Source organism: Symsagittifera roscoffensis, chromosome 7 (assembly GCF_963678635.1).
Source record: "Symsagittifera roscoffensis chromosome 7, txSymRosc1.1, whole genome shotgun sequence".
In the NCBI taxonomy this organism is placed as follows: Eukaryota; Metazoa; Xenacoelomorpha; order Acoela; family Convolutidae; genus Symsagittifera; species Symsagittifera roscoffensis.
In genome coordinates, this window is record NC_087068.1 from 19,077,244 (window position 1) to 19,097,223 (window position 19,980).

General features: G+C 37.0%; 1 protein-coding gene across 1 annotated transcript in view; it reads left to right on the forward strand.

Moving 5' to 3' along the window:
• LOC134851938 (uncharacterized) overlaps nt 1–19,685 on the forward strand; it is a 64,995-nt gene extending 45,310 nt beyond the window's left edge. The window contains exons 13-23 of the mRNA XM_063868213.1: nt 494–681; nt 2,924–3,144; nt 3,513–3,703; nt 7,924–8,115; nt 10,808–10,930; nt 15,099–15,261; nt 15,815–15,979; nt 17,372–17,550; nt 17,952–18,092; nt 18,615–18,739; nt 19,243–19,685. Of these exons, the coding sequence (XP_063724283.1) occupies nt 494–681; nt 2,924–3,144; nt 3,513–3,703; nt 7,924–8,115; nt 10,808–10,930; nt 15,099–15,261; nt 15,815–15,979; nt 17,372–17,550; nt 17,952–18,092; nt 18,615–18,739; nt 19,243–19,299 (1,745 nt within the window). The 3' untranslated portion in view covers nt 19,300–19,685. The remainder of the gene's footprint in view (nt 1–493; nt 682–2,923; nt 3,145–3,512; nt 3,704–7,923; nt 8,116–10,807; nt 10,931–15,098; nt 15,262–15,814; nt 15,980–17,371; nt 17,551–17,951; nt 18,093–18,614; nt 18,740–19,242) is intronic.
• The last annotated feature ends 295 nt before the right edge of the window (nt 19,686–19,980 follow it).

Consider the following 19,980-nt stretch of genomic DNA (forward strand, 5'->3'; position numbering starts at 1 on the left):
GCGTAGTGCCGTCACTGGTAACCAAACTATGTACATGATAACAAACTGGAAACTACGGTACCTGAGTTGTATCGACAATGTTGAGTTGAAATATTTCATTTTAAAGAATAATTTCAAAACTCGTAATTGACTAGGATTTCCGTAGAAATCAACGATTAACAACACATTTGAAAGAGATTTTTACATTCCATTTTTAATGTAGGCTACAAAAACTTGAATATGTGGAGCCTAACCACCTAATAACAAAGTTCCTAATTTCATACGCAAATTGTAAGCGTTTCAGAAAAACTACAGCTTTAATTGAGCTGAAACCCCCACAAAAAATGAAAAAGACCTTTCGATATAGCTACCGTTTTTTCCGTGTTCTCGGGAAAAAATACAGCTCATTTTTGAGTTGGGTCGCGATACAGATATTTGTTTTTAGAAGAGTTCACAAAACAGTTTTAAGGAAAGTCAAATATATAATCAATATAGTAATTAGTTTTTTTTTCAGTCCAAACCTACCAATTGTCAGTGAGTGAATCTCTTTCGACTCCACCCAACAGCGCTATTACTGCTTCCTCCAGCAACACCAATGACTTGTACCCGACCGACAGCAGCACCCAAAGAGTATTCCACTACTCGTCTGGCAACCAGTTTCCAATTGTGAACGAGTTCCGAGGGTACCCAATTGGGATCGAGGTGCATATCAGTTTTTAATGATCATTTTTAACTTCGCTGGAATTAAGTATCATGCGATTGATTCAATCGGAGTGCGGTCAAAAAGTAGACAAGTCGTAAAGTAGACACTTCGTAAGCTAATCAGAATCGAGATAAGAAAACAAACGTACAAAATGTTTTCTTTTCTTCTTTACGATTCTGATTGACTCATGACGTGTGTGCTTCACGACCTGTTTATTTTTTGCTAAGTAACCGATTCAATCATCCTTTCATGTGTATAATAGATTATTTCCGAAATGCTTTCAGAAGCAGTTAATTTTACCCCCTGTTCAAACAACGCAGAATGGATCATGATGGTTGTCGAATCACGGAGATTGTGTTTATTCTTATATCTCGATTTACAAAAATTTTGTTCTATATAATACACATAAAGTTTTTTTTTTCTAACGAGGAATATTTTCTGGTATGAATTTTTTGCAGGGGCGGATCTAGGATTTTCAAAAAATGTTCGAAAATTTTTTCGACTTTTTTTTGTTTGAGGTCGACCAAAATGAATTTCCGAGCTCTCCTAAAGCACTAAAAAAATGTTTTTAGACGTCTTAAGGCGTTTTTAGGCACTTTTTGGAAAAATTAACCAAAAAATTGCGTCCCACCCCTAAAAATAGTATATATATGGCGCATTTAGAAAAATTTTTGGGTCAGTCACCAAAAATGGATATCACTAAATAGTACAAAGGGGGACCCTTTGGGTTGGCAGGGGGTCGAGTCCCTGAAGGGAAGGGGCGGCCGTCCCCCTTCCCCCTGCCCCCCATAAATCTGCCCCTTTTTGAATCGTTTTTATGACAACTTGAAACAGATGTGAAAAACTTGGAGACAGTTCGATGGTTTAACAGAAACGCGGAAAGAAGAACCTTTAAGGAGCTACGTAACATCCTCCCATTTCGGGGATGGGGCGGTGATGTTGTTAATTAGATTAAAAAAGTCCATCAGGCAACAATGGATATCTCAAAATAGTACAAATTATATCTAAGATTATACGATTATACATAACAGTCGCGGGACAAGAAAGTTGCCACTTCTCATGTTCAACCGACTCAAAAAACGCAAAATTTTAAACATTTTGTCTGCCTACAATTCAGAAAGAGTTTTTAAAGTTTTTGGTTTGCTTTGGTTCAAAAAGTATTTGTATAATCTGAATTATTTCAGCGGCAAGTCAATCATAACTCGTCTAAAGAGTGTTTTTGTTGTTGAAAATTTTTCAACGACAACTCATGGAATTTCTTTTTTTTTTCAAACAATGATAAACTGAATTGGGTCGGCACGGAGGGGGGGGGGGGTGCGCCTCTTCTCTAAATCCGCGCCTCGTTCTCGTTTTTTGCTATTCACCTAATTTAACAATGAAATTTCAATGTTCAATTTGATTCTTTCAATTTTGATATCGAAACATTGACAGATTACTTTCAGTTTTATGTCAAATGTCAAATTTTGCAGCAGATTCTTCCGAACCGTTTATCTAGAGGTAGACTCTATTAGTCTAGCGCCTGCTAAACTTTTTTTTGCCACACTCGAACTACCCTCAACATCATGCATACTTGTGTCAAGTGTCAAGTTTATCTATTGTTATTATTTTAAAAAAGAGAGATGTCTTGTTGTCTTCTAACAAGTTTCAACAACAAAAACACCCTTTAGACAAATTATGATTGACTTTTCGCTAAAAATTCACAAAGCAAGATTACTGGAATAAATTTTGAACCAAATCAAACCAAAAATTTTAAAAACTCTATCTGAGTTGTAGGCAGACAAAATGTCAGAAAAAATTTGCGTTTTTTGAGTCAGTTGAAATCGAGAAGTGGCAACTTACTTGTCCCATGATATCATATATAATCGTATAATCTTAGATATAACTTTTAAAGGATTTTTAGTATGTATTGTTGTTCATGGTATGTCTGTACGTAGAGCGGAATTCGGCGACGACAACAATCTACTAAAAACAGATTGAGCAGCATTTAGTTTTGAGCAGATTAAGCGGATTTTTTTTTCGATTATTGAGCTTAACGCCATTAGTGAAAAAGCTAGTAAATCTAGCAAAACCCTCAGGTTTTTTTCCTTTACTCTTTATTTGCAGAAATGCAGAGACATCGACCCGTGTCTTTATCAGAAGTTGATAACAGAAAATTTTGATTGGCCCAAGAATGTGACTGCCGTTTTTTTAACATAAGAAAAAACTTAAGTCTGAATTATATTTCTAATTTGTATGGCTTAGGTTTACGACATCGGAAATGGCTACATCGAGGGGTTCAAAGTCATCTACCAAGCAGAGATCTCTACCGAAGAGATAGAGTTCGAGCTCGCCGGAAGCCAAGCCCAAGACTCGGGTGCTGGCGGCTACTCTATGACGTCGGTGGATCTGCAGACCCTGGGCATCACAATAACTGGATTCAACTATGCGGCAAGCAACGCCAGATTGAGTGGAATACAGTTTCTGTGAGTCTATGAAATTTTCTTGCCGGGCATTTTTTATTGAGTTTCTTTGAATATTTTTTAACCCCTCAAGACTCAAGATATTGGCCGATGTTATTCTGTGCGCCAAAATTTTTAATCCCGCTTGGTAGATAAATATATAGTTTGTCTGGATCTACAATATTTTCAACAATTGTGTGATACTTGATAACTTTTTATGGTAGACCTAATGTATTTTTCTCGATTTTCAAATCGGTAAAAAGGCCATGAGCTTCAGGCACATTTATAAGTAGGTCAACCAGGTGCAGAAGGCAAAAAAGGCAAAACTGGCAAGATCTTCGAAATATTTTTGAGGATTTTGTGTGAGGCAATAATTTAACAATGATAAACAGAGACGAGAACGACAATACAGTTGGCGACTGTTTCGGTCCAGCTGCTTCGTGCAACTTGGTCGGACCCCGCCAGGCGGATTTGACCACCAGCTTCGGCACTAATGCAGAGTACTTCATCTCTGGGTTTACTTTGACATTGGATTCTCAAAATGACGGCATCTACGGCATCAGCGCCACGTACACATATGTTGGTAAGTTAACAACAAAACTCTCTGCGGTTGTAGATCACGTGTTATTTACAGAGCTGATTTAAATTATCCGAACAAACGAGCTGGAAACTTTAAACTCGTATTTATCATATTCAGTAGACATTTGATAAAAATTCTTTAGGACCGTAACATCAAAATGTTTTTGTCTTAAGCAAATGTCCATGAAAATTCAAGCAAAAAAGCGCGAATTGGAATGCTCAGACGAAACAAAGTAAACCTGGTAGGACTCCATCCAAAAAAACAATGCTATGTTGTCATCAAAACCCAGGAAAACAACAGCAAAACAATTCTGATTGCATATAAAAAATTCTGATCCCAGTAACGGCAAGGCAGCTATATAACAGACTGCTTTAAGAACCAGAAGACGGGCACAGACCTCCTTCGGTAGAGATTCACGAAATCTCAGGCGAATGAGATAGACCATTCGTAGAGCAAGCTAATTTTTCATCAGGGTATCGAACATTAAGACCTTCGCAGGTCCACCCATAAGAGTTAGCAGCAACAAGGGGAAAGGGCAAGATAGAGATCAGTCATTTTGTAAATTCAGTCGAATAGAGGTAAGGTCATTCGTTCAAAAAAATAAAAAGCCTGGCCTGGTTTGAGTTGACAGGAAAACTTATCGCTGATTCAGAAATATCTCAGGCTTGTGGAAATTCTTATGAAATCATTAGCTATGTTTCAGGGTTATTTCATAGTTGTTGCTCTCAGCGTTACTCATGGCTAGCTTAGCCATATAAAATCCCCAGCGCAAAAAAAAAGTAAAATTTCGAACTGATTTTCAAGTTTTGTTATGTGTCTTGTTTTCGGTAAAAATAGCCATTTTAGCTAAAAATTAGCTAAAAACGTTGAAGACGAAGCCATTTTTTTTCCAATTTATAGAAATAAGTTTTAGTGACCTAAAGCTTTCGAATGTTAGCATTTTAATATCTATGGGACGAAGAGTCCTGCGGCCCAAAAATAAAATCTGCAAACAAAAAAAATAATGCTTTTTATTACACAGCAAAATATATTCCCCACGGTCTATAGACTCGGAAAAAAATGGCTTTAGCAGGTGTCAGCGTTGTATTCCCTGGTTTTTTGTCCCATCCTTTGAGTTATTAGAAACAGTTAGTTAGTTAGCATTGGTATAACTGAAGGCCCTGATTACACATGCCTCAAAAATTTTAAAGGGTTTATAAGAAACGTTATCCTCAAAGAACCTAAATTGCAGTATTTCGCACCCCAATTGAAATACGCATATCACAAGAAAATGTATAAAAATGCGCAGGATCACGGGTGGTGGTTAAATAAATTCGAGTGCGAACATGACGTCAAGAAATTTTGGAAGTTTGTGCAAAACAACTTGGAACTACTCCTGAGAGGGTCCAAGAACCGTACGGCAGATACTGTTACGCAAGACAGTAAGAAAACCGTACCCTCGCTCTGAACCAGTTTGTGAACTCGATTAAAAAACTTCTAGCACCGAGAATTTGCGTACATATTTTTGCACTTTATTCAATATAATTTTCAACTGATTATTTGCGTGGCTAATTCTATGATGTGATGTTTATGATTTTCCCCGAAACTTGAACTTGAAAATTTTCATGGCTAATCAAGAGTTTTTCAGGAATGAGTTACCCCTAAATTATAGGTTTTCAGGCGGCTATTGCAGTGAAAATCCATCTCCTACGCATCTAAGCAATTTAAGCGCTCATTCAGCGATGGTTTATGTCTGATTGTGGTTAAAGTGATACTGATCATAGACTGAACCATAGATGGCAATCGCTGCAATATCTCTGAAGTAGCGATAGTTTTTCCTGTCAACTCAACCCGGGCATATAACAAGGCAAAACCAAATAAGAAGAGACCAAACAATCCAAACAAATATCTGAAAACAAACAAGAAAAATTGATGCCTACAAGATGCAACAAGATGCAAATACATAGCCAATTGCCCCTTTTAGAACTAATTCAGACCCTTGGCTGAAAGCAATCAAAAAAAGAAATTTTACTGAATTTATTTTACAAGAATTTTTTCCATAGAGGCCTTTTTTTCATGGCCTCTATGGACCCATGCATAGTGCGACCTATGATTGCACTTTATGGTCAACCCGGGTATAGGCGTTCGTATAGGCAAAACAAATAATGGCAGACGAAGGAAACAGTCTCGTGAAAGAGGACTAGATTTCATCCACTGACGGATAACATATGACGCATAGCACGTGTCTATCGGTAACCACTTCAGCAAAATCCACGGGTTAGTCACAATAGCGGCAAGCCGTATCTTTTTTTGAGCCGCAACAACAGCTCAGCTGAAACCTGTGAGCAAAAGATTTCTTCAGAAGTCCTCAAGGGCTGCAGCTGTGTTATCAGTCCGAGCATTTTTATAGAGTGATCGTTTCGAAAATTCCGCTCTTGCGAAGTCAAAAGTATCTTGGAGACGTAATCAACGTTCGTACTTGAAGTTCCGTAAATCATACCTGCTGGGCAAGGTTCCGTTGAGTAGGGCTCATTTTTCTTACCACAGAGTAATAAGTCTTTTGCTGTTATGTTGAGGTTAATGTCGTCACATAAGCATTTTCATGGTACGAGATATGAGACAACCAACCATCTTGAGCTGGTTATTGTGCAAAAGAAGCACATACGTATTGCCTATACAGATTAACTCCCTGCAAAATTGAAACCATACTTACCAATAAAAAAAGAACTAATCCGATGCTACACAACCTATTGTGCTCGATGTACGTCATCCATTAAAATAATTGTTTACTTGGAACCTGCGACACGCTTAAGGGATAAACTAAAGGTTCTCATTTATAACTTGAAGCTTTGCTATATTTCGTTTGTATTGACTACATAGTTCCATCGATCACCCTTGCGGTACATGTCGGAAACATAAAGTGAACATCGCTAAGCTGACTATGTCCCATAGAACGCCCTGGGTTAAGTAACTATTCCGCTCCCACGCAGGTTCTTTGTCAATTAGTTTCACGTTTCATTCGTGGGAGTTTCAATAAAAATAGAAGAAAAAATGACCTTTTTTCTTACATGCCACAAAATCAGGAAATCAGGGCTGTTCAAGTCGGGGTTCAAGCTCATCTGTGATAGGCGTTGTATAATTCATCGTGCTCCGTAGCCGAATTGGGTCGGATAAAAGCACAAATAGAAAACCTACCATCTTCGAGAAATCATTAGGAAAACCGTTGCATGGAAGTTTAACCAACGTGTGCTCGGAAATATGGCAGTTCTTTGGAGCTTCTCGTCTTCAGCATTGAGTGAACGATCTTTCCGATATTTTAGATCCAACCGAGTTACCTAGCATGTACAAGGACAACATTCTGCTTAGCTTAACAAGATTTCAAAGCAAGTTCAATCACTCCTTTTATGGTCAATCATTAGGCCTGCTAAGATCTCCTCGGTTCATCCGTGGCCGCGTCAGGGAGCGGAGGATGTTACCACGGAAGTATAAGATCATGAATTAAAGAGCAGCTACGATAGCAACTGGTCTTAAAGAATTACACATAAGGCTGCTATAGTATATAATCGGTAAAAGCGTATATATACTATAGCGTATAAATAGTATATAAAAGCGTATATATAGTATATAATCGCTATTAAGTGCCCATAATCGCTAAAAGCTGTCCATATAAAAACTCATGGCTAAATGTCACAGAGCTTCGAATCAGGGCCTCCTTTTAGTATCAACAATTCTAAAAAAACTCAAGAATTAAAAAAACTGAGTGTTGAAATTTAAAAAATCGTGAGAATCATTTATCAGTTTAAGGGGAATTCCACCTTATTTGTCCATTTCCAAAAGTTTTTGTGCTAGTTTGGTTTAAGCTTGATTATGTTCGACTGCCAAAAAGATTTTAAAATACCGGTGTTTTGAGAGCGTGCTTCTGTTTTATTTCAAAAAGTTCCGTTGTTTCAGTCGAATGAAGTTTATCAAAAAGTTTGATAAATAGTAGGTTTTTATTTGCTGAGAAACATACTATTTTTTTCTTCAAGTATTCGACCGATTTGTTTTTACGAAGTCTAGCGAACACATTCTTCTAGGGGATGGGGATGAGTGCATTTTCGAAGGGATGTTTATAAAATATTCGAGGGGTCGTTTGCAAAACATTCGAAGGGATTTTTGTAAAACGTTAAAATAGTCGCTATAGAACCCATTCCCCACCCCCCCCTTAGTCTGCGTTCATGTGTACAGCAAGGATGATATTTCAGACATGCCAACTTTGCTGAATTCGGACCGGGTATGTGAATTGACTCCTCATTACGATTTATACTATTTGCGCAACACCGCCTGGACTTTCCAACTTAACCTTGATCCGAACAACGGTATCTGTGGAACACTTCAATCTATCGACAACGACGGAGACCTGGGCGACATTCCCACTGTCCGAGATGATGAGCTTCGTGAGTTTCCCAACATATAGATTAACAGAGTACTTGTACCAAATTTTCTAAAGAATTTTAGCCAAACATGCTCGATTTTCTTTTTTTTCTCCAGGCAAAACTCAGTCGACTGAATTACTAGTGTTGAATTTAGAACGAAACTTTACAATCTCATTTGTAGATTTCAAAGTTATCTTCTTCTTGCAATCATAGTACAACAGTTATGTAGTGATACGAAATTTTTTACTGAAATTCTATACTGGCGGGTTCACTCATATTACTTACTCGCGTTTTTTACTCCAACACGAAGGTAATCAAATATTTATGCTCATGGAACCTTTAAACTAGCGCCTTTTCAACGAAACTTTTTTCATGTCCAAAAAATACTAATGTCATAAGCTTAAAATTTCGTATAATTAGTGCGCGCTATTAACCAATTTTTAATATATATCATAAAATATATATAATAAGTGAAACGATCTTTTAAAAAAATTGCCCGCTTATTCAGCACCTTACGTTAACATTTGGGCGATCTTTCAGCTCCTTTTGTCAAAAAATTGGCCTCATTCAGTCCATTTTTTTAAAGAAATTTGGGATCAATCAGACAAAAAACCAAACCAGACTTCAAAAAAAGTGATGGAAGTTTTGTGCTTGTTGTTTATTTTCTCCAGTAACTTTGAATTTTTAAATATTAATTTTAAATTAATATTTTTTAAAAAACATCTAAGCAGTTTTGAAGTCTTGAGCTCAAATTAAAAAATCTTGTAAAGTTGGGAGCGGTTAAAAATTTACATTTTTGAACAATTTTCGATAAAAAAGCGAAAACGCAACGTGCTATTACCGCGTATTGGGTGACATAATCCAGCTCAGAGTTCGTTTCAAAATGAACCGAGGCGAGCCACCCGGTTTGACCACAAATGCTAATCATACAGTTTTCATATATGGAAAAATGCTAATCATACACTTTTCATGCAATTCCATAAGTACAAAAAATTGCCTGAAAAGTCCATGATTTTAAATTTTTCATATATGGAAATTTTATGACTAGCATTTTCCCATAAACCAAAAAAAAATTGATTTTTTAAAAGTTTAATTTCTCAAAAATTTTGGAATGTGTTCGTGATCGAACACTAGTGACAAAAACCATGGTTTACTCAAAACTATAGTCACCAAAGGTTGGATTGTCTCGAATTAATAATGCATTGGAAACGAATTAAACTGTGTAGGAGTTTTCTTACACAAATGATATACTGAAAGCATCAAACTTTTAATTTTTGGCAAACGTTTTCGATGATGATTTTTTTCAAAACTTGAGTTTTTACATTATCAGACAACGATCAAGGCATACACAAATGTGCCATACAAAAGAAATAGGAGTTACTAGCGTCTTTGAAAAAAAGTTTTCCAGAGAAACGGAAAAAAAAATTCAATTTTTGTGTATCCAGGACTACATTATGCACACAAAAAAAATACATGCAAAAAAAATTTCTTTTGGAAAATGTTTTTTGAGTACGAAATTCGATTTGCGGATGAAAAAAAAAACGAAGCAAAATGTATGAAAATTGTATGAAGAGTATTTTTTCATAGACTTAGTTCATGGAATTGTATGATTAGCTTTTTGGTCTATGGAGGTCAACCCGGGTATTTAGTGTTATTAATAACTTACTAGATGCTGAAATCAATCTTTCCTAGTTAATATAGCGCGTGGGGGGTTTTTCAAACAAAAATCTGAATAATATTTTCAAAACTTTTTATTGTTTTTTGAAAATCATCACTTTTATAAAAAAAAAAGATATTTCGTAGACTTTAAGACAGTTGGAATATCAAAAAGTAGAAATTGTATCGCTCAAATTTGATTGGATGAAATTGATTGCGTTGTCTAAAACATAATCCGATAAACTATTGATGCCCTGTTGAGCATTGATGCCCCGTTCGATTTTTTGGCGAAAGAAGTAACAAGATTCCTTGTGTTTTTTTGAATAACTATACATTTTATTTTGTAGCGGAAATTTTTAAAGTATTTGAAACAAGTTGTTACAATTATTACTAGTTTGACTCTTCGAATTTGTAAAGATCCGTAATAATTAAACTAAAGCTAATATAATAAACTAACATAAAACTAGTTATACTTACTATTTTTAAACAAAGTATACAGTCGTTTACTTGTGTTCAGACCATTGCCCCGCTGCAATGAGTATGGCAAAATATTTGGTTACTGTTCAGAAATTATAGCGAAGGGAAAAATATAAAGGCTTGGGGTAGTTTTTTTTCTGATAGGGTTTTGTAGAGTGGGGATCGAACCTAGAATTTCTCAGTGCCTTGATGCTAAAAGCTTATCAAAAAGAATTATTTGTTTCCGAATTAAAAATGATCTGAATTGCACTCAGGCAGGCTGATTGGTTAATACGACTCAAACTTTAACGCTTATCATTTAAGTCAAGAATTTAATTCCATCAATATTTTATTTGGGAAAAACTACTGAAGACCATTTAAACTTCTTACTACTGACGAATATACTATTTTTGAGGTGCCGCTTGCCAAAAAACGCGATTAATTGGTCGAATATTTCAAAAAGTGCTCAAAGTCGGCCTGCTTCAAGAGTCTTTTCAGTGATTTGGGAGAGCTCGGAAAAACAACCGTAGCTTGAAATCGTAGTTTTATTTTCTTCAGACGGTTTTCAAGCTTTCAGACGAATTCCTAATACTTTTTCTAGCTCCCTTCTTCGACCATGCCACAGTGTACTGGCAGGTGGTGACCCGAGAACGCGACGACGGAGCCGGAGGAGGAGTCGGCGGAACTTTCAATGGACAAAACGGAGCAGTGATCAGTCGCGCTGGTTAGTTATAATTTTAAAGTGGCAATGTAATGAGTTGATAACCCGATAACTAAATGACTAAATTAAGCTATGAGGAAAAACACGTACATAAACAAGTGCGTTTTTCAGAAGCTAAATGACGTCTAGCTTCCATGAAGTGTTTAGGATGCGTGTTCAGTGTTAATGATCTTTTTTGTATCGGGAATTTGAAATTAATTGAAGCTCGCTTTTTCAACTCGTTTTCTCAGATGTAGAATTGAATAAAAAACAATTCGCTCACACCTCACTTAATCTAAGATGCTTACCCTCTTAGCCAGAAAACAAAGGGTTAAATCTCTTTGTTACAGTAAGGGTTACAATCATGTTAAAATACACACAATAGGAGTATGCTAGTGAGATTGGATAGCCACTCGACAAATAGAAAGGTAAACAAGACTGCTCGTATTAGGGCGAAGCCCTGAATGTTTCGACTGCCTTTTAAGGTTTTATGGAGCAGTAACAACGTCAAAAAATATACGTAATAAATAAAATAAAATAAAAACAATTTTTTTTCTTCTAAAATTTGAATTTTTGAATGAAAATCATCACCCCACACGCCATATTAAGTACAAAAGGATAGATGTCGCTCCTTGTAACAAATCAATTATAGCAAATAAGCTTCTTTCAACCAATTTGTAACGATTTTAAGACGGATTAACTTTCCGCTTACGCGTTAATAGCGCAAAATATTTTGCGCGTTAATTGTCCCAAACTGGCCAAAATGGCAATCTTTAGACCCCCATAACTTTACGAAAAATGATCACAGGTGAAATATTTTTTTTAAATTTGAGCTCAGGACAACACTAGTTTTTGAATGATATGAAAAAAATTCCGTCAAAAATGGCTAGTTAAAAAGTCGAAACTTGTCTGAAGAAACAAAAACCCACCCCGAGCACAAATATTCCGTTACTTTCGTATCGAAAGTCGGAAAAAAAAGCATTAAGCTCAAAAAAGCCCAAGCTCTGAGGAATTAGTCATGTCTTTGGAGGAAACCTGGAGGAGGGATAGAATGTGCTAACTTCCCCCCCCCCCCGCTCCGGGTTAGGAACCACTGGTCGGATCATTGTGAATATCACAGGAGAGATACTGGAGATGATTTGACCCGGGCATGCAAAACCCTGGACCCGGGGGACCCCTGGGGCCGAGTAATAACGGTTCCCGGAAGTGCCAATCGCCCTATTAGGACTCGGTATCTAGCAATAGGAACGAACTTAAAACTTAGTATATGGAAGCCGTAGTTGAGTCAAGCCTAAGTTTGAAATCCCAGACCCTTCGGACACCTACATCCGGTTTTATGGCTTGTGCAAATAAACCCCCCTTTGGCTTCCTGAAGAGATTTCTTGAACCCTGGTAGTCCTAGGAAGCGGAAACTTGGAGGGTTGGTAGATAGTGGTAAGACAAGCATGGCGTTTGAGTTTGGACCGAATCCGATGGTCCGACCGGAAGTTATTAGCACTGGAAAAAGTACCCCTGGGACCGGAAATAGGCAATTTGCGGAAAATAATGAGCGAGGGAGTTTTGATTTTATGGCGTTACTGTGTAGTAGACCCAAGCCCCGGAAAAAACAAACCCTCTCCGTTACTCCTTCCGGTGTTAATAGCCAATCCCCGATAAAAGTGATAAAGAGCCTTTGAAAAGTGATAACTCGGGGAGTATTAATCGGGTATGAATTAACTTGGCAGGTGGGGTCCCTTAATTGATCCTTGAAAGTTTTACCCCCCTGAATGGCTCGGAAAAACACGAAAAAATACCAAGCGACAATGCTGATTCCACAAGAGTATCCTGGAGGTGGAAGATAACAGAACTCACTTATGGGTTGGGGACTAGCAAAAACTTAGATACGGGATTGGAAAGAGTTAATAGAAAATCCTGCCCTTCATAAAATATTATAGAATATTGGAATTAAGAAGAAGGGACTTAGTAAACACTACAGTCAGCCATAGCTTGACTATTGGGCTAGGAGTAGATATTTCAATGTGGTGCCGAAGTAATCACAGATTTATTGGTGCACAAGTGCAAAAATAATGGGAGCTAATTCATCAGAGTAATATGGAGTGACAGGATATTTTATTAGCTTCGGGGGGGTGGGGGGATTGTTTATTGGCTTGATCGGACCCCAGGAGAGGGAACGGCTTTTCCCTAAGGGCTAGGCGACTGAAACTAGAATAGAACACAGGTCAGATTTTTTGGACCTCTATGAGCAAGGACTTAAGCAGATTCGTGGGTTCTTTACCTGCTGTTGGGGGGGGGGGGGGTTGTTGGGGAAGAAATATGTGTGGGATGAACCAAATAAAACCTTGGGATTGCTGCCATTTAAACGCGAACTTTAGCTGAGGTTCAGATGGACGTAATATTTACTTGAAGCGATCTGAATAGCCACTGGGAGATTAGCCTTTAGAACTGGTGTTTCTAAAGGAACCTTTGGCCTACAGGACGGACGTTGAATGCACCGCAGCGAAGGTCGGGACTTATATGGGAGGAAGTTATTTAATTATACCGGTGTACAAATAGACATACCTGTGGGGGGATCGGTACGTGGCTTTTAGAAGAGAGAGAGAAAAAACCAAAACCGAGAGAAGTTGATAGTTCCGATCATAAATTTTGAGAGAATAACACTAAGTGTTTGTGTAGCCTGACTGTTAATCTGGGTTTGGATCGAAGTGGGAACCTATTCTAAAAGCTTGAGAAAATGGTTAATTTTAGAGATTAAAATCGTGGGTTGCTTAAGAGACGAAAGGGTTAGGAAAACCCATCCTAAATTGAACTGTGAGATCGTTATATTATTAAACCAGAGTTAATTCCTTATTACGAGCTCTAGCAAATGATTTTGTCATTACCTGATAATTGCATTAACCTGATTTACTTTACGTGTTACGTGTGTTGATTGAACAAAAATTTGCGGGCTGTTTATGTCCACGCGTGTTCGATTGACTTTAAGAAGACGTGAGAGTAACAGCGAAAAGAGCAAGAGATTTACGCGGGGCTAGCATTTTTTACAGGAGATTATAAAAGAAACACATAATTTGTAAGCAACTATTCGAACAACCTTGGCCCCCATTGATTTGAAAAATCAGGGAATTTTTAGTTGAAGCAGATTCCCCAAACTTACATCAGACAAGAAAAGTGAAAATGGCGCCACTTGTACGAAACATCAATTGAAAAAAAAAGAGCTAAGTGGTAAAAACAGACAAACGCAAACAAAAATAAAAAACGGTTAGGTATATTTGGTAGAAATTTGTTGTTGCAACAACAATTTTTGGTGGTTTTTAGATCCTCCAAGAAAATATAGCCGTGATTTCGATTTAAAATTTTTTTTTGAACGTATCAGTGTCGAGAAACTCTTTCCATTAAATTTCAGTCTGAATTCCTAATCAAGATATTCCTCAGCTTATTTTTGCTATTAATTCCTTTTACTATAAAGCATATTAACCAATGCAGACCCCTAACTATTAAAAAAGGCTTGAAAAAAATCTATGTTTTTTTTAGAAATTGTGAAAAAATTATTATTTTATACGAAACAGTATGTGAAAAAAAAAACTTGATTTTTCGGATTCAAAAATGTATCTATAACTTCTGAAATGGTAATTCGGAAATAGCTAGTGAATTGCGTAGATGAATTTGATTTATCCTCCTTTTCGAAGTGGCCTTACTTCTTTACTGTACTCTATTGCGAATCAATTGAGTCGATAGGTTGCAAGATCTACTTAAATAAATTTCCTATACTTGACTCAGAATCGTTCAGAATTATCCGAAATTTACATTATCTACACTATTACACAACCACAGTATTTGTTGCCCAAATCTAAAAAAATTTAAGAACAAACTTTTGGAATTAAATTTTTCCGCAGCATTCTTTGTTCATGCGATGTTTCAAAATCACCTTTGATGATTTAAATTATATTTAGGCTGAAATAAGCTAGCAGATATTGAGTCTTCAATCAGATCTTGAAACTTGAGTAGTTTTTCCTCGCAACTGACAGAAAATTTGTGAAATATCTTTGTAAAATCCGAATCAAGGTTTAAAAGGCTAGGATACCACATCTAACTTTTCGCACGCGTTTTTAAAGAAGCTGACAAAAATTCTAATCGAAATGTTCATAACTTGGCATGTTTGATGTCAGAATGATTGATTGAAGTGTTCTCCGTTAAGGATCCGCATGGGAAGCGTCTGCTTTCTGCTACTACAACGCCTCAGACATCGTCTCGTCTGAGTTCTCAGTCACAGCGGAGCCGGGCATCTCCGCAAGCGGAAAGAACGAGTTCACTTACAAAATGGAGGTTGCCAGGAGCAGTGACTTCTCCAGCTTCTACACGTAAGTGGCTGCTTTATTACAATCCTTAACATCTATGTCAATATTTCATCTATGTCAACTTTTCTTATTATCCTGTGATCTTGCTAACTTGCCGTAGATTCGGTTCCTCTTTAGCAAGTTTTCGAAATTATTTGCTAAAATTTGACAAGTTTGGGTCTTCATGGTGTTTTGGGAGAGATTGGAAAATCAACAGTTCGGTCCAACTTGTCATTTGTATTGACAAAACCTTAGATTCTACACAGTTTTGTTCTATACTGGGTATCCCAAAAAAGGATCCCAACTGAAATATCTCAACACTAAACCGGAGGGTTTTCATGAAATTTTGCACACACACATACTTAGCAACTCAAAATTCCCACTGTAGTGAAATGCTCGTTGAACTTGGGGAATGAAGTTCAGAAAACAGATGAAGAAAAATGCTTGAACCATAGCAACTCTGTATTGTCTGTTGCTAAAGATGTGTTGCTCATTTCATGAATTTTGGATCCTTTTTTGGGGACACCTGTATAAAAATATAATCTCCTGTTAGAGCGGAAGTTATTGTTCTGTTTAGTGGCAACGAGGTGCCGACAACTATACTCAACTCGGACTTGAATGTTCGGGTCACTTTCCAAGACGACACTCTTGTGAACGGATACACTGTCGTGACGAGCGACTGCTGGGCTACCCAGACTTCGGACCCCGACGACCCTACCCGATTTGCACTCGAAACCGACTTGTCAGTATTAGATCAGTTTATAATCTAATTATCCGTTAATGATAAACCGTTACAGTTTCTTGTTCATGTTTGGATATTTTTCCTTCAAAAAGCCAATATGCACCGATCCGGTTTAACTTGACCATATTTGACAACAAATTGACCCTTTTTTTTTAATTTGCATCAATCAAGAGACAAAGTTTGAGAGATTAGCATTGAATTTAGAACAAAACCAACAATAACAGATATTTTAAAACATTTTTTCCGTGCTTACAAAAACAGTGTATCTAAAAAGACAATCTCTAGCCAATTTTTTCCTAAAAAATCAACAAGTCTGTTGCAATTACGGCATAGTATTGATCTACTTTTTACTACTTTAAACCTTTAAATTGAAAAAGAGTAGCAGACAATATAATAATTTTTCCTTCTGTGTCTATTGGTTTTAAAGACTACAGAATAACTAACTATCTGTTTGCAGATTTGATTCTAGCATGAAAACTATCCGACAGAATGTTGCATCATTGCACAGAAACATCGGGAGACTTGTTTTTCGCAAAGCACAATTTTCGCTGGGATCCCTTTAGAATTTTAAAGTTTGCGAGCTCCCGCGGTAAGAAGGAGTGAACAATCAGAAGTGGGTGCTAGGTAAAAAAACAACACAATATTAAGACGACAAAGTATTTAGACGAAAAATGAGCATTATGACACATGTAAATTGAACAACTCTATCAGAAGCGATTCTCAGAAATACAATGTGGAGAATTGCGTGTAGCGTCGTCTTAAACCGGGACTTGGGGGATTAGGGTGTGAACAAGCTAAGCTGAAGCAGTTTTGTGAATCAACTTACCCATTTTATCTTGAAACTTTTGAAAATTTTTCTTCGAAAGATCATATACTAAACTATGTTTGCTAATTGCTACAATATAGAATACACAATTTGCTACGCGGAAAAGCTAGGCTTTAGCACTAAATATTTAGAACCTAGTTGTTTTCTCTTTTTTTTTCATTACCACTATATATCATTGAAGATCAGAAAACCATTAGGACTAATCCGTTTTTTAAACAGAGCATTTGACCAAAAGTTAGTTCAAAAAATTCTCATTGTTTAACCCTATGTATTAAATATTGCATAGAAATCGAAAAAAAACGTGAAGAAATTTTCGTTCATGTGATCGATGAAATGAAAATATTACAAGCTTAGATCTTATATGTTCCGTGACTGTTGTTTCCGACCAAAAAAAGTTGAAGAATATTGTTGTTTAATTGCCAGGTTGAAAATGAAAAGTTGCAACCTGGTTGGCCTATGACTGTCAAGCTTTAAAATTGACGAAGTTATGACTTGACGAAAAAAGCTTCAAAAGTTATGACTTATGGGTTATGATTCAATGATAGGAAAATTGTGTGTCGTTTTAGTTGTTCTGATACTGACTCCACGTTCCAGCGAGTAGCCAGCCCCTCTGTTGACATGGAGTATTTCCAGTTCATGGCATTTGGATGGTATCTTAATGGTGCAGTCACCACCAACACCGTCTACCTGCACTGCACTGTACTCGCCTGTCCCCCCGAAGACACCACAGCCTGCGATCTCCCAAGTAATAACCAGAATTAATAACTGGAACTAAATAAATACCAGAAACAATAAGTGAAAAAAGCAAACGGGTAATAACCAGTTACATTAAATAGGAACAAGTTAAAACCAGATTATAACTGCGTAAAGTTGTAGCAGGGAGTAACGTGGAAACCATTTTTCTGGTGATACCTTTTCGCCGAAACCACTTTTCGTTGATGCGGTGATTCGTCGCAAGGCGAATTAATCAGGATTTTTAGTTCAGTAGCTCTGTGAAACTTTTCAAAAGTTCGTCGAAACAAAAACTTAACAAAAAAAGAAAATCTGCCATTCAGGTTTTTTGATCAAGCAATATAACTGTGCCATCTCCTCTTTAAATGAGCAACACATTTCGTTTGATATCAACTGATTTCTTCTCTGTTTTAGCTTGCACTACAAAACGACAGCGACGTGCACTTGGCGCACTGGAGAATCATCAGTCGGCTGCTCTGAGGTCTGAACAAGAGGCCAAACTGGTGACCTCTCCCCCCATTGTGGTGATGAGGAGGGAAGTGGAGGAGCTGCAGAGTTAGTAAACACTCGGCATCGAGTCTCCTGTTTTTACGGCATCCATTCATCTTTGTTTCGTGTCTCGTTGCACCGAGCTAAAAATCGTAAAGTAGAAATTATAGAAACTACATTATGATAATTTTATAAAGAGCACAGAAAACCCTGACATTTCGAAGCATTTAATAATTAAGTTTTAGCTTTGGTCATAAGTTGCATTTTTGGGCATACGTAGCTCCTGTTTTTGTAATCCATCTGATGTTCACGAGCAACTACAATTTAGGGAGTCTCATTTTTTATTATATAACACCTAAATTTTTCTAAGGGAGGCAATATCTGCGCCAGTAATGCAAACGAAATCCCAAGAGTTACAAATTTGTCCCAGTTTTGGTTCAACTTAGCAAAAAAATTCTCTGAGAACCTTTCACATTTTTTCGGCTACGTTTCGTTGTTTTGGAAAAGCAAAAAGAGAAATTTGGTTGAACTTAAAAAATCGTCTAAATTTCAACTGAGCTTTTTGTAAATTTTTCTACTTGTTTACAGTCGCGAGGAGTCCCATCAACAACAACTACTCCCCCTTCACCACTGCCCTGGCCTGTGTCTTCACTGTGGGGGCTATGCTGTCTCTGATCGTGGTGGGGGGACTGTTCTTGTGTCGACGAAACAAGGTATAGCAAATGCTCGATTATTCACTTATTCGAAAAACATATCAAATTGGAAATGATAAATAACGATTCAGTCATGCACCTAGTTTTCAATTCTATGCAGTCTATGAATCCACGTTTTTGAAAATTCCAAATGATCCATTTTTAATAAATTGCTTAATAAATTTTTCAAATAAGTTATAAGAGGGTAGGACGTTATACGAAAACTAGAGCTGGTTATCGCCGCAAAGCAGCGACAAGCGCGTAGCGCGCCCCCCGGCAACCTTAAACCGAAAAGTGTTAAAATTTAGTGGTGTTAAATGGCTGAAGTGTTAAATGGCAGAGAGTGAAAATTTTTGGTGTTAAGTTGATAGCTAGGAGTTATAAGAGCAGGAATCACTTTTTTGTATAAAATTATTTCAGATTCATTTATGATTGGAACATCCATGCTGTTTATTAAGCATGGTTCTTAAATACCCGGTTTTCGATAATTTTTTTTCTAAGATCATAGATGATAACTGTTTTAGATCCAAGCCAACTACCAAAGACTGAGCAGCGGTCCCTCCGATAATTTCGGAATCTAGACTTGAGGAGATGACGTCATCACACGACTAACTCCGAAGCGAGTCCTCTGAAGTGTACATAGACATACAATTTGATTTTATAAGAGAAGAAAACGATCTAGTTGAATATTTCCACTCCTTGCAGAAGAAAACGGAGAAAAACGAGCTCATTTTTTGAAACATATTCCGAATTTTAAAGTCGTAAACAACAAAATATTTTCGTAATAATGGAAATATTTAACTAGGTCACAAAAAAGTAACGCTGTTGTATAGAACCAACTACAATTATATGATATCTATCATTCGGAAACTACTCATCATTTCGACATTTCGAAATTTACAAGAGTGAAGGTCTCGATTATTTTTTACCTGCTTTGTAAATATCAAAAATAAAGCTTTCATTGCTGTTTTTTTCTGAGTTTGCTATGATAGTTGTGTACAGTCAACAGCGAATCTTGGCCACAAGATTCATATTTGATCTAGACTGTACAATCACTGTATATGTTGGAGGATCTAGACTGTAACCGCTTCAAATGGGAGATTCAGAGATTGTGAGGCGAAAACTTGTCTCAAGCGAAAATTCGTCGCAAGCGACAATTGGCGGTATTTTAAGAAACGACAATTCGTCAGAGAGCAGTTTGGTATAGTTATTATTTGAGTAATTCAAAATAGATTGACTTAGCAATGCACAGCAACGAAACG